At 38.4% G+C, this 15,042-nt stretch overlaps 2 protein-coding genes across 10 annotated transcripts in view; both read left to right on the top strand.

Annotated features, from left to right (window-relative positions):
- Window positions 1-8,360, top strand: part of ppp1r9a (protein phosphatase 1, regulatory subunit 9A) — a 63,489-nt gene extending 55,129 nt beyond the window's left edge. For 4 of the 6 annotated variants that reach the window (XM_047383526.1, XM_047383527.1, XM_047383525.1 and 1 more), the window contains 5 exons: window positions 1,239-1,284; window positions 3,296-3,418; window positions 3,956-3,979; window positions 4,282-4,464; window positions 5,110-8,360. In XM_047383526.1, the coding sequence (XP_047239482.1) occupies window positions 1,239-1,284; window positions 3,296-3,418; window positions 3,956-3,979; window positions 4,282-4,464; window positions 5,110-5,295 (562 nt within the window). In that variant the 3' untranslated portion in view covers window positions 5,296-8,360. The remainder of the gene's footprint in view (window positions 1-1,238; window positions 1,285-3,295; window positions 3,419-3,955; window positions 3,980-4,281; window positions 4,465-5,109) is intronic. The other 2 variants (XM_047383528.1, XM_047383530.1) reach the window with 1 other exon arrangement.
- A 141-nt stretch (window positions 8,361-8,501) lies between these two features.
- Window positions 8,502-12,348, top strand: asb4 (ankyrin repeat and SOCS box containing 4). Of its 4 annotated transcripts, none has more exons than XM_047383536.1 (6): window positions 8,502-9,483; window positions 9,765-10,064; window positions 10,148-10,390; window positions 10,482-10,729; window positions 11,048-11,161; window positions 11,335-12,348. In XM_047383536.1, exons 1-6 carry the CDS (start codon window positions 8,982-8,984, stop codon window positions 11,524-11,526), a joined length of 1,599 nt encoding a protein of 532 aa, XP_047239492.1. In that variant the 5' UTR covers window positions 8,502-8,981; the 3' UTR covers window positions 11,527-12,348. The 4 variants fall into 4 exon arrangements, with proteins under 4 accessions (XP_047239492.1, XP_047239490.1, XP_047239494.1 ...); XM_047383534.1 differs by having other exon boundaries at window positions 11,048-11,176; XM_047383538.1 differs by lacking the exon at window positions 11,048-11,161 and having other exon boundaries at window positions 10,482-10,620.
- The last annotated feature ends 2,694 nt before the right edge of the window (window positions 12,349-15,042 follow it).

The raw sequence follows: 15,042 nt of genomic DNA, 5'->3' as shown, positions 1-15,042 counted from the left end.
AAAGACAAAGCAAGCAAAAGGGACGGATGGAAAAACTCGGGTTCAGAAGAGGGGTTGGGAGAACCGGGAAGAGGTGCTGATCACCAGCTGACACCTGGAACTACATGAAAACTGGTGAAGAATCCAGAGACAATATGGCCGTACAGGATGGAGCATAGAGAAGGACTAAGAAATTAACTAATAACAAACAGCTGCTGCGAGGCAACGGAAAACTAAACAAAAAGCAAAAGTAGAGACTGAGCAAAGTAAAAAAAAAAAACATTTTTTAAAATAAAAACTGAAGGAATTTTCATCAAATGTTCTTACATCTTGTAGCATGAATATTGCCAAACCTTGCTGACATGATTGTGTAATCATGTTAAAAGGAAATTGTGAAGTCTCCTTATCAGCTGTTCAGTATAATGTAAATGCATCTAATGTTGTTTATTGTTAGGCACAGAGCAGCATTTTAATAAATCAGTCTTTAGCGCCGCCTCATGATTATATGAGAGCTACCTTAAACTCCTACTTTAAAATGGAAACAAACCTGATGCTTATTTTGAATTTAGTTGTGTTTGCAAGATAGAGAAACAACTCATGATCCTGAGGTTATGTGGAAAACTGAGGAGTGTTTGGAATAATCTGTGTCGACCGTAAAAATATCTAATATGGTTTGCAATTTGGAAGGCCATTGGTTGGTTGGGGACTAGCTGTACCCTATTTAAATACACATAGATCACCACTGGATAAATAATTGTTTAGTGAAGATTTAATAATTATTTTCAATTCAATTGGGTTTATTTATTTATCACAATGCAGTTCATAAGACAAACATGCCTATTGTATGTCAAAATGTATAAAATATATATTAAAATCAGTCCAATCCAATACAATCCTGTATACATTCATATTCCATTACCATCATTTCAGCTCAATGCTGATTCTAATGCAATACGTTTTCTAGAATTTGTGAAAATCCTAACTTACTTCTCTTTTCAATTTTGCCATTTAATTTGGCTGTGAAACAGCAACTAATGACAAAAAATAAAACCAAAAAACAAACGTAATTGCATCATGTTCTGCTTTCTGCTTCACTATAACAAGCTGCCAAGGGTTAGTATAGTGTTCTGTAGCAAATCTGTTTTACTTTCTACTAACACAAATTATCATCAATTGACTGATCTTTGTGTGAAAGTATGAATGTGTGTCAGATGGTGATAATCCCATCCTAATTTCTGAAAATTTTCTTCCTCCCCCAGTTCTACACAGCCGCCAGATGGCAGCGCAGAGACACCAAAGGCTAAGGTAAATGAGCTTTCCCGTTTTGCAACGAAAATTATAAACCACTTTCATGCTGCTGTACAAAAAGGAGATTACAAAACTATTTTCATTCATGTAATTATAAGTTTTAAAAGAAGAGGCTTCTTTAGGGGTCTAAAATCACCATTATGTCTGTTTTTAAACTCAAATTACAGCAACTCTGCACGCTTTTGGTTAAAAAAACGAAAGAAAAATATAATGCACAAAAGAATTTATTTTTTCTGCATTGATGCATTGTTTTATTTCTGTTATACAGAGCTCAATTACTTCGCCCCAGTTTTTCTCTTATTTATATTATGTGGTATTGTATTTTTTATTGCTTTGTTATTTATCACCCAATCCACTAAAAGGGATTAAGAAAAATGCTTCTCTGTTAAGTACCTGAGCGATTAATCATTCTATTAAACCACAAATGCAAAGAAAATCAATTATTATTTCTTAAATTTTGCCGAGTGGGTCTTACGGCAAAACTGTTTCTATCAGATGTGATAATATTAAAAAGAAGATTACTTTTTGATCCTGAACGAGCCTTGTCCTTCTCTCTCTCTCTCTCTCTCTGAGAACAAGCTTATCTGAAGATGAGTGCACATCAGAAGATAAATCACAGCAGAACTTATGTGCATATGATGAGCTTTTAGGTGAAAATTCAACTTACTGAGCCTGAGAGTCTGAGCCTGGGAGATTAGTCTGACTTTTAGCTCAAACACTGCCAAGGCTCAAATAATCCCTCTAAGCTGCTGAAGACAAAATCTTTTATTACATTTAGTCATGACAGACTTTGAAATCTGCTCTCCGTTCAGGAGTGACATCAATCCCAGGATGGGGAAAAAAAAAAACCCTGACCTTAATATAAGCTCCAAACAAATCTTCAGGCTCCATCTAATGAGGATGCTTTAAGCTGTGTACACATTTTTCTATTTAATAGTCTTTATTTCTCAGCAGCTTTTGGCTCTAAGAGTTAAAGTAGAGTTATTGGAATCTAAAGGTATAATTTTCTTCATTTGCATTTGCAGGGCCTTGCAAATTAATCCGTACTTCTTGAGCTTTTCCACATTTTTTTATGTTACAACCGCAAACTCAATGTATTTCATTTGAATTGTACGAGCCAAAATAATTTCTAGAGATTCAAAGTTCTGCCATGTCTTTGAAAAACAGCTCAAGCCGAGTCAGATAGGATGGAGAAAGCCTGTGAACAGCATTTTCAATGTTTTGCCACACAGTTTCAATTGGATTTAGGTCTGGACTTTGACTGGGCCATTCTAAAAGTTGAATATGTTCTGGTTGTCCGGGTGGAACAGGCATCATCCTATTATCTGGCATTTGTAACATGTAAGAATAAAGTCCCTACATAAATAAACTAATAAAAAAAGATTTTTTTTTATCAGAAAGAATGTTTAAAAACATCATCAAAGCATCAAATCATTTTCCATCTACTTTCTAATTAATCTAATTAATCAGTGTAATCAGTATAATGAATCAGTATAATCAAAAATATACTGATGTTTGTGCTTGTGATGTGACTAAATGTACAAAAGTTCAAGGGGTGTGAATAGTTTAGCAAGGCACTGCAGTGAGGCCTGTAGTAGTTGGAAACCATCCAGCTTTATCCAATCTAATTACATTTACTATTTGTGTTTTGATTCAGCATCTGAGCATTTGAAATATGAGCCCAATTCTACGTTCGGTTCATGAAGCAACTTTTTAATGGATTAAAATCATCAGAAGAAGCACATTGATACACAGTCAGAGATATGCCTTCGTTACACTGATTTATTCACTCCTCTTTTCCTCTCTTTGCTCAAGAAATATACCCAACTACTCACCCTTGATTCGACTATCCACTCACTGGACATGTTGTAGAAAATATCCATAAAACAATAACACTGCACAGAAACATCAGTAAGGCTAAAGTACTCCAGTTAATCAGCTAAATTCTGTCTCAAAGCCAGCTGGCTCCCATTGCAAGCTTTTACAAAGTGCAATTCTGATTCTTTAGGCACCAACCCTGGGCGAAGACCTGAGCGCCAGCAGCAGCAGCAGCTCAGTGGAGATCAGTGGTCTGCTCGGCACAGCCAAGATGTCAGGACGCTCCAACACCCCGGTGCTGTCCTCAGACGAGGTACAAAATGCTCTAATAAAATCTCTTCCTCTTTGGAGGAGTCGCCACCATGATCATTGTTTTTAGACTTGCGATTTCACTATTAAAAAACACGTTTGAGAAAAATATATGTGCACTCCAGATAATTGAAGGTACTCAGAGTGAATTATTTACTTTTGATGATTTTCTATATATATACCAATAGTAAACAGTCAGTCATTTTCAACCGCTTCTTCCATAGTGGGTCACAGGGAAGCTGGTGGCTATCTCCAGCAGTCTATAGGCGGGAGGCGGGGTACCCCCTGGACAGGTTGCCAGTCCATTGCAGGGCAACACAGACACACACAGGACAAACCACACACACACACTCATTCACACTTAAGGGCATTTTAGAGGGATCAGTTAACCTCCAATAGTAAATATTTTACATCAAATAGCATTTGCCTGAGTTCAAATTTAATGCCTTGAGATATTTTAGGCTTTTGTAGCTGAACCCAAGTCATTTCTGCTCTGTTAACAAACCCAGTCCTTCTCTTTTGTTCATGCTGCAATGTTCAGAGTCTGGATATGATAGGTGATGAGGTGAGAGCACATGTGTTACTCTGCATTTGTGTTTTTGTGTCCATGTTGTGCTTGAACTATTCTTTTTTGTGTCTCGCTATCATTGGAGATGAAGGAGCGTTTATGCACGTGTCTGACAGATATTTCACATGAAAGAAATCCTATTTTTTTTAAATGCATACTTTTTAAAAGCATGTCAGCAAAACAATCTATTCAATGTTAATTTAGCTGCTGCTTATTTCATCTGGACTCATTTTTGATCCTGTTTTGGCTAAGCTTTCTGTCTGACTTCTAATGTGCTTCTATATCTTGTGAAATGTTAGATCTTAGACGAAGTACAGTCTTTGAAGCAGCATCAGTGGCAGCACCGCAGCATTACGGAGTGGACGTCACAGCAAGTGGCACGTTGGCTCACAGGCCTCAATTTAGATCAGCATATCCCAGAATTCACTGCCAAAAACATAGATGGGGAGCAGCTGCTGCAGTTGGATGGTGATAAACTCAAGGTGACTTTGTGCTTATGGTGTAAAAGAAATTTTTGATTGGAAAGGTAAATGAATTAGTAGTATAAGAACAATAAAATATCAATTGTATTGTAAGTAACTACTCCATCATGATACCACCTGCCAGTATTTGCAATCTGTAGGGATGAAAAACTTGCTTTGCTGGACACAGTGACACTGGTGCTCCATCATCTTCCACTTTATGATCACCATAAACCAATTTATTTTATCTGAGGGTTACAGTTTGAGTCGAAAAGTGTAAACTTGTAAACATTTGGACTTTTGTATTGTATTGCACCGACTATGCCAAAACAAATTCCTTGTATGTCCAAAAACGTACTTGGCAATAAAGCTTTTCTGATTCTGATTTTCAACAAAACAATCCACATCAGAACTCTTTTTTGGAATAGACAAAATATGCTAAAAGGTTTCTGGAAAGGCCTATCCAAAGCCCCAAAATTAACATTACTGAAAATGTATGTACCATGCATTAAAGCTGGGTCTGGGCCTGGAACCAACTACTTTAAATGAGCTCTACTAATTCTGTCAAGAAAAGTAATCAAATATCCAGCAAAGATTATGCCTAAGCTTAATTTATTCTGGCAATTCTGGCAAAGAAATAAGACATTGCTTGGTTATTTTTTTCAGACCCTCGGTGTCACTTCTTCCCAGGACCGTTCGCTGATCAAGAAAAAGATCAAAGACCTTAAAGTTCTAATGGAGAAGGCCAGGCGCAACCAGGAGAAAGTGGAGAAAAAACGCGAGAAGCTGCGGAAGAGAGAGCTGGAGCAGCAGCAGAAGAAGGATGCATGCAAAGAAAGTTCCACAGAGTGAAAAGAACCATACCTCCTGTTGTTGTCCTACTGTAGCGCCACGTGGAGTAGCATCCCATGGAGCAAAAGGTCAGCAGGTCCCTTGCTGAAACCCAGAGGGACGTCTGCTCTGTAGTTCTCAACATTGGAGCTCCACAGCTGACCGTCAGAAGGGGCTGAGTGACCCATTGACTCGACAAACCAAAACAAGCTTTTGGTTGATGGAATCCTGCCCTTCATTTTCCCTGTTTTTTCCCCACCCTGTAATTTGACACTTTTTGAGAAGTTACTGAGTTCTATTTATTTTGCTGTTTATAGCTGTAAAATGGGTTTATTTATTCATATCAAGAGTAAGTGTGTGATGAAGTTCATCTCATCCTCATCCCATCACAGATGAAAACCCATGCTCATGTACAGTGATAAATACAGATCCAAATAAGTGAAATGTGCCATTTCAATAGACCTATGTAAATCTAAATCTGCGGTTGTAGTAAAGCAGGTCAGGTCTGTGAGATAGATCTGTGAGGCCATGGTCATCTCCCACAACTGGGTGTCTCTATGCTGCTTATGTTCTTCAAAAAAGGACGCAAATTAGGGAGGAAGATCTGTTGGAGAACACTGGAAGTGCAAACACTGTAAATGTTAACATTATACATCAAAAAGCAGCTATCAGACTATGACTCACAAAAGATGTACTGTATTCACTGGACTGGGTTTGTAAGTGATTTCCAAGTTCTGTGCAAGCAGTGAATTTGTAACCCAATCTAATCCTCAAGAAGCTTATTTACTGCTTAAATGCATAACATTGCTCTGACTTCACTAATAACCTGCTTTTGACCTCTTTTTGTAAGTCGGTAATAAGGTTAAACCCCACTGTTGCCTTTAGACATGCTAGAGTAGTTGAATACTTCCTGAATTCCACCTGCTTCTGTGTGCGTGTCGAAACAAATGCTAAGCTAATTCACTTATATTCTTTATTGTTGTGCTTTTTGATGATTCACATGCAAATATCATGCTTGACACTGTATTGTTACACTGGAAATCTGCATCAATTAGAGATGTACCGATAATACTTTTTGGGCCAATTTCTGATAGACTGATACCGATTTTAGCTCTTTTTAATTTTTAAAATATAAGAACAGCATAAAAAAGTTTTTAAAGCTTTGCTGCTGTTAGTGGTCATTAAGGTTGTACTAATATTTTAAAACAGGGACAAGATGGTTACAGAGTTAACATTTTAAACGCTCCTTGGTGTAATTTTTAAGTGATTAGCACGACTAGCATTACTAGCATTACAAAAATAGCAGTGTCCTTGTGAAGTCTTATCAAGATGTACAAAAACACTTTTCCAAATTCATAAATGTTCTATTACAGACATGGATTGAAAGCTTAAAAGGATAACACAGAGCAGCTTTGCAGTACGCTCAGCCTTCCTGTTACCTGCTGAAAGTTTTGCTCTCTCTCACTCTCTCGTTTCTTGAACAAACTGTAGATTTATCTCGACATGTGGTAGAAAATATCCTTTCCAGAATTTCTTCAGGATCTTAAAAATGATTTTCATTTAACAAGATTTTACTTGAATATACGGATTTCAGTGGTTGAATAAAACCCATCAATAATAGGTGGTAAGAAGCGTACTATATTTTGAAGCTCTTAAAGGTAGATAACCTATTGGTGATAAACGACCGTAGCCACATGTCAGAGCTAAAAACACCAAATTTAGTAGCTTAAGATATATTAAACTTACCAAAATTTTTAAATAAGTAAAATCTAACTTTTTGGGTAAGTTAAGTTGACTTACTTACAGTTTCGTTGTATAGTTCATACAGGTCCAAAACTGAATCCATAATGGTCTTAAAATTATCCTAAAAGTCATGAATTTACCTTCTTGAAACTTGCAAAAGGAAATCTTTACTCAGATTCCACATCGCAGAGTGTTGCTGTTATCGCAAACTGATAGCACTTGAATATGATGCATTCACCGACTGGAAAAGGATCTGATTTTCGAGTTTCCGACTGGCCAGAAAGCGTTTCTGGCTGATCAAGCTGAAAATTGTCTGATTCCGGTCACTAGATGATCTCTCGGTTCATCTCTAGCATTAATGTCTTATCCAATTCAGTAACTGATACCGCTAAGACCTAAAGCATTATTTGTTAGATTGCTTTGAAGTTTTTTGAGCTAATGTTTTTTAATATTATGAAAGCCTGTTTCTCATCCCCAAGAGAAAACTTTGAAGGATGCACACCACACGATTGGAGTAAGCCCATTCTGTTCTAGAAACCTTATTGATTTGCTGCTAACAGGTTTGGAACAGGCATTACCACATCACCAATCACTATTATTTATCTGTTCATATATTTTACTAAGTATATATATATATTTGTTGTTTTTTTAACTTATAAAAATAAAGAGTTTTATTAACAAAATAGTGATGTATCCAGAGTTGTACAACTACCAAATCATGACTGAATCCTCCCATTAAAACTGAATCAGAAGGAAAAATGGCAAGTTTATCCAAAGAGAGAAGGAAACACAGCAGTAATTTCCTGTTGTGCTCTCTCCCAACCACAATGCTGCTCCAGTGCTACTGCAAACAGTTTATTCTTATGTAATATTTTGTAACCCTCTGTGAATATCCAGCAAACTGGACTCTTTTGACCCTATTTGTACAGGTAAACACGAAAAGCAATATGGTGTGAGAATCCTGCAGAAGCCTTGTTTTATATTGTGTCAGAATGTTTGCGCAGTTCATTAGAGGCTTGAGGAGACCTGAGCTACCAACGTGACGCCGCGGTGAATCTTTTCTATGTCTTTGACTGAGCTTCCCTGGGCTGACTTATCCCATGTATGGATGAGACCCTGGTGGACCTGGCAGGCAAAGAGATACAGATAGTTTGATTTAAATCTTGAAGCGTTTGTCTTTTATGTACATTGAGAATGAAAGAAATTTGCCACCAACAATAAGTAATGCTTTTACCCTTTTGAAGTTCCCCCCTTCTGTCTTTACCTTTATGTTTTTTAGCATTCTGCAGAGTTTGAAAGGTCAGCAACCCGTCACGCTAAATAAAATGTGCAGTCATTGTCCACGGTTTGCCTCGGTTATGTCTTTATTTCTTGTTTTTATTATCCAGTAAATGTTTTTCTTTGTACATAGACATGTTCATTAGTTATAAATTACCTACTTGTACACCTCAGTTCATCGCAAAGTTCCAATTTGTTCCCTAAAAATACCAAACATACCACAGTTTAATATACATTGTATTTTAACACCAACAAGCAGAGTCCATAAAGAGATGAAAGCTTTCACACTATAGTTCATCTACTCCAGGATGCGTCTCTTATATTTTTTTGTAGGTGCAAATTCTATTTTTTGTGTTCTGTTTTTCAACCTTCCACACTTTTTACCAGCATATCACACACCTGGTGAGACAAGCCATCTAGGACATTTTTAAGAATTGCTTTTTTGGTGGATAAACATGATTTAATTTGTATCAAACTGGTATTGCTGCCATTTTTAACTGATTAAAAAATAATAATTTAGAAAAATAGCTGTGCTCAAGGCCTCCAAACAACAGTTGAACAGAGAATAAATTCTAGTTCATTGGACACAAAATCCAAACTCAGGTAAATATATGTATTAAGTACATCTTTTTGGTTCCTGTCATACTCAGAAAGATAGTTATATATACCACGTGACCTTACACTAAATGACAGACATCTCAGCAGAACAGCTGTCCTACAGTGATCTGGCAGTGACCTCTATGCTTTCTATTTATACTTGCTTCAGGAGTGCATTAGTATTTTCTCCCTCTGACGACATGCTCCTGCCGCTTGCTTCCCGTCTTCTTCGACTTCATTTCCGTCCTCCTTCCTTAAACAACTCCTATGGCTATATTCTAATGGTGGATATTCTCGATTCCTTGTTTGCTACAGTTTGTATGATCATTTTCAACCTCGTACATGCTTTGCATGCAATAATAGACCCTGATCCTGCTGATTTGGGAACACGAAGCGCCCTTCTGCAGGAATACATGGAGGAGTTCAGGCCCAGGCAGCTGGAAGTCAAACAACTAAAGAAGAAGTTCCTGAAGGCCCTGCAGGAAAACAATGCTGAGGAGGTGCTGCAGATTCTGCACTGTGGCAAACTTGACATTGACACAGTCCTAGAGGTGGACGATCCCAACATGGTCTTGGCCTCATATAAACAGGGCAAGTACACATAACATTTTTCATATTTATTTCCCTGCATAACTAGAAGATACGTCTTTAACGTTAACCACTAGGTGGTGCTAAACTTCCACAAACCTATAAACTGTTTACAAGCACTGCTGTAGTACTAGATAATAACATTGTCAAATTCAGGAGTATATTCAATAATTTACAGAAGTTTTAATCAGTCCAAAACATGTTTTACTCCCCCAAAATTTAAACAAGCACTACTTAAAATGTAAGCTCTACTGTTACTTTTAAACATATCTGATCTCTTCCAGGATATTGGTTGCCAGGCTACAAGCTGGAGAAATCCTGGGCAATGGGTATTCATGTATGTGTGATGTACAACGCTGTGGAAACAGCAATGGTGCTCCTCCAAAATGGTGCGGCCCTCAACCAGATGCCCAATGGGAAGACACCCCTGCATGTGGCCTGCGAGGTCTCCAACAGCGACTGTGTGGCCCTACTCCTGGCTTATGGAGCAAAGGTCAACAGCCTGTCACTGAGTGGGCACACTCCTCTGCACTACTGCATCACAAGGGAGTCTGTGGAGTGTGCCAAGCAGCTCATCCTCAAAGGTAGAACTGTGAGGATGCATGTCTGTAAGCCTGCATAGTTGTGAATAAAAATGTTAATTCAATAATAATCATTACTTACAAAGGTGCAACGGTCAACACAGCTGGCCACAACTATGAGGAGGACACACCTTTGCACACAGCTGCCAGATTTGGGGTTCCAGAATTGGTGCCGTTGTTTTTGGCCCATGGAGCATCTGTGAATGCCCTCAACGCTCTCCGGGAGACCCCTTTAATGACTGCAGCCTTTTGGTCTTTCGACTCCAAGGAGCAGGTCTACAGCCAAGATCACCATTTTGTTTGTCGTCTTCTGCTGGACCACAAAGCAGGTTCTGGATCCACTTCAAGCATGTAATGTATTAGAAACATTGTTTTCTGTAAAAAAAAACAAAAAACAACAAAAACCTATTTGTGTCGCAGATCCCAACCTGAAGGAAGAGGACAATAAAACGGCTCTTCACAAGGCCGCCTGGAACTGTGATCATGTCCTGATGCAGATGCTGCTGGAGGCCGGAGCAGATGCACGAGCCATGGACATCAACGGTTGTGCTCCCATTCAGTACGTCCTCAAAGTAACAGGAGTCAGGCCTATGGCTATTCTTGAGGTCTGCTATCAGCTGCTGCTGAACTTTAACGCAGCTCGGATCTACCCATCGCAGTTCCACAAGGTACCGAAGTGTGCAGCTGATGGGTTGTTGCTGTTAAGTAGATGTTGCGATTACCAGTGGTAAATTGTACTGTGCCTTTCAAAAGTATTGATGTTCCTTTAACATTTTTACGTGTTGCCATGTTATCACGACAAATTTTAATGTGTTTTATTTGGGATTTTCTTCCAACAAAGTGAAGTGGAAAGGAATACAAGGTCTTAAAACGTTTTACTAATAAAAATGTTGAAATTTGTGGTTCTAGCATGACAAAATGTGAAAAGGTTTAGGGGGGTTTATATACTTTTTAAGGCACTGGATGATATGTAATGTTTTTGGCAGGTATTGCAGTCCTGTTATGACTACCCCAGAGTTGTAGAAATTCTGGTGAACTCTTATGAACATGTAAAGCCTACAAGAAAGTGGACAGCAGCTATTCCCGATGACTGCTATGAGGTAGTATCTACAAAGGTTGTTCTTTCTTTGGTTCATATTCTTAGTTCCGCAGAAACCCATTTGATCCACATAAACAAATCTGGAGCCCTTGCTTCTGTTTGGAAAGTAACTTCTGCTGTCTTCTCCTTAAATTTCCCAGCAGATTTTGATTTTGGGTTTCTTTGTCTTTGCAGCGACATAAAGACTTCTATGACTCCCTGTTTGCTGTTTGCACCAACACTCCACGCAGCCTGCTTCACCTCACCAGATGTGCCATCAGAGCCAGTCTGCGAGGGTTTTGTCACAGAGGAGTCGATCAGCTGCCTCTGCCATCAGCTATGAAAAAATATTTGCTACTAGAACCTGAGGGGATTCTGTACGGATGAAGAAACTTTTTTATAATATTTAGCTATGCTCTTGCAATGATTTTAGTTTAAGAAGGTGGGACATTAAGATGAAGAATGTATGTAAATCACATTTTTTGTCTGCAACTGCAGCTATAATGACCAATCAGGAAATCATCCTTCTCCATTCATTCTTTAATCCATCTACTATATACCACCTGTTTTAGCCGTTTCTGTATCAGTTTTTGGTTTTTCTCCATACTTATTTTTCTGCACTGTTAACCAATGTGACTTCAGGCCAAAAGTGCCGGATCACGCTAAAGAGGATCCAAAGCTACCTAGCAACCAGCCTGGCTTAATACTCACTCTCCAACTCATGATATTCCTATTTTAGCCAGCAACACTCTTGACTGATCACTTCACAACAAGTGCTGGTTTTTCCACTGGACTGCATGCAGTCGTACCCAAGTTTATTTTCTTCCCAGCTCCTTCACAACAAAAGGTAATCTGTTAAAACCCACATTGGAAGATATTTTTCAAAAAAACAAAGCACAACTTTTGCTGTTGCATGATCCTAAACATTGGACTAAATTATTAGGTTATTAGGTTTAGGGGACAATTATATCTCTTAATAGGATATGTTGGGTTGGATAGCTTGTTTCAACTTAGGAATGAAACCATCACAAAACATAAAGTGTGAGAAAAAAGCAAAAACAATGAAATCTGTATGGGTGAAAATATGTTATCCCAGCACTTTAAATGGTTTTCACAACTTTTTATGTATAAATATCTGAACAATGTGGAGAACATTTGTATTCAGCCCCCATCACTATTATACCCCTAAATAAAATCGAGTAAAACCAATTTCATGTCAGAAGTTCCATAATTAGTTAATAGTGGTTTGGCATGTACGAAAACAAAGCTCAGATTTTGGCTGCAGTGGTAAACCACGCAAATAGCCCACAGGATGAAGAGCTCAAAACACCACACAATATAATTAATGTAAACAGGTCTGATTAGTTGTTTATTTCGCTTAAACTGTCTTCTACAAGTTTGGTTTATATTAACCTAACAACAGGAATGCAAGTGATGAAGCACAGCAGACAGGGATGGGGAGGGATTTGTGAGCTATTCTTTTTTTTAAAGCCCACAGTTTAACCCAATGTCACATTACTCTTAAACTGCTTTCCATTCATCCATATCCTTCTTCAAGAACACCTTAATGTAGCTTCTCAATTGACCTCCAACTACTCTGGTCTACACAAGTCTGTGCATGTAGAACTGGTGTAAACCAGTTTTATCCTGTCAAATTTATTTATTTACATTACAAAAAAAAGTAGCTATTCTATCAAACTTTTTTTACCTTGTTTTTCCAACGCATACATTAAAGCATACATAGACATCTGTATTTCTCTATGCATGAATGAACTGTACACCGCTTAACATAAGTTGTTTATCACCAATAATGTTTATACTGTTATGGACCTTCTACCCGTCCACAGGTCATGCCCAATGATTGGCGTGTATTTGACTTCTATTTTTACCGTTAATCCAACCCTGATTTGTGTTTGTTCATTACAGAACCAGGCGAGTTACCTGAAATGAGCTCCAACATTGTAAATTTGAAAGCACAGCTGTTTCGGTTCCGCTATTTCGACAGGCTAAAAGCAAACATGTCTCAGCCTGTTTAGCAAACACACAAAAGATCAGTAGCAAAAAGTCATGAACTCATACGGCATGCTGTCTTGTTGTTTGTGAATCAGAGTGAAAGCTGCAACTTTAAACAGAGCAGGAGAACGGTGTATTGTGACAGTAGTTCTGTCAAGATGAGCTTAGTCATCTGCAATCTTAGGACAAAGCAGAGATCCAAAGGAAAGGCCTGTTGCAGCTCTCAGAGAACATTGTCTGGATGACTAAAGTGTCAGACCTAAAATAAACCAATGACAGTCAGCCACACACAGACACTCCTTCTAAAAATGATAAGGGGAAATAGGAGTCATGCATTTGCAGTCAGAAGCTTAGGGTAGAAACATTAAACTTAAATTAATTCAAAAACAAGAATTAGATGCACATCTTTGCATTTATTGTAGCTTTAATGGCTAATCTGAATCATAGTGTCACTCAAAAGAAAGAAGAGTGGATGTTCTGTGTTGTGACTGTGAATCTGAAAATATTATTTAATATTAATATTTTATCAAATAATATTTCGGTCTGTTAAGGGTTGTCCTGTGAATACCAGCCCAGTAAGGCGATGGTATTAGCACAAAATAGAAAGGTGTGAGCCAAGCTGTGACATTATTGAACAGCATAAACTCTGCACATATATAGAATGAATTCACACAATTTCTTAAAATACAAGAATTTATTAACAAAAATAAGTCAACTCAAAGTCAAACATTTCAATCAACAAACTCTTTACTAAGCTAAAATAATCCAACTAAACTACCAAGCAGAATTAAAGAATAATAAAGACTAATGGACTATGTACAATATAAACAAGTTGATTAAAGATGATTGAAAATCATGACAAAAAGAGTGATGCAGTCGATGGCTCGCTGTCGGGCCGACCAAGCTGCGCGTTACCTCGGTGATGCGGTCTCTGTTGTCCTCCTTTCAGACTGGGAAAAAACGCTCCACTCGGCTTCGTAGAGACAGCGTCTCTGCAGGGAACTTCTCTGGAACACAGTTTTCTTCTGCAGGCCTCAAAGAGAAAGTCAAGCCAGGCTCATACCTTAATTTCTCTGTTTTATGAATGAATACCGGGGTACACAAACAGTGATTCATTTGTACTTAACTTAGTGCATATGATGATCGTATGACACCCTTGGATCCAGTTTGAAGAGTTTATGTCTGTTTGCCAGCAAAGACACATTAGTGCGCTGTTCCTCTCTGGTCATGCCTCGCACGGAGTCCGGGTGGAAGAGAAAGGACCATTGGAAAGGGGGTGCTTTTATACAGCCAGTGGCATCATGGAAAGTCCCCCCCTTTTTTTTTTTTTTTCCAAATGTTGGAAGTGGGTTAAATCCAATTTATTTTGAAAGTTCCAGAAAAGTTGGAACCACATCTTTCATGTTGTAATCCATGGCTGTGGGGTCCCAACATCTGGAACAACCCAGGAACTTCTAATGCTCAAGCAATCCTCACCTTGCAGGTACTGGAACACCTGTGATCTACAGTGAAGTGAGTGCTGAGCAAAGCAGTGCTGCTTGGAATGTGCAGCTACCCTCATAAACAAGCCAAATACTTTTTTAAGAAAGGTTTTATGATCAGACAAGACTGAGCTATTGGGGGAGAAGTATGTCTTGAGGAGTCAAGGTGAGGTTCAGATATGATACTGTACCCCCACTGTAAAGCATGGTGGTGGGAGCACCATGGCGAGGGATTGTTTTGCTGCTTGGCACATTGCACAAAGTGGAATAATGAAGGAGGAATACCTCTGAATTCTTCAACACAACCTCAAATGGGCGTTCCAACAGGACAATGATCTCAAACACACATTTATCATGTGGATTCTGTAGTATTGACCAGGTTTAAATCCTGGGTCCACCACACGGATAG

This window comes from Girardinichthys multiradiatus, chromosome 13, assembly GCF_021462225.1.
Source record: "Girardinichthys multiradiatus isolate DD_20200921_A chromosome 13, DD_fGirMul_XY1, whole genome shotgun sequence".
NCBI lineage: Eukaryota > Metazoa > Chordata > Actinopteri > Cyprinodontiformes > Goodeidae > Girardinichthys > Girardinichthys multiradiatus.
The sequence above is the reverse complement of the archived record's forward strand: the minus strand, read 5'-3'. Positions and strand labels throughout refer to the sequence as shown.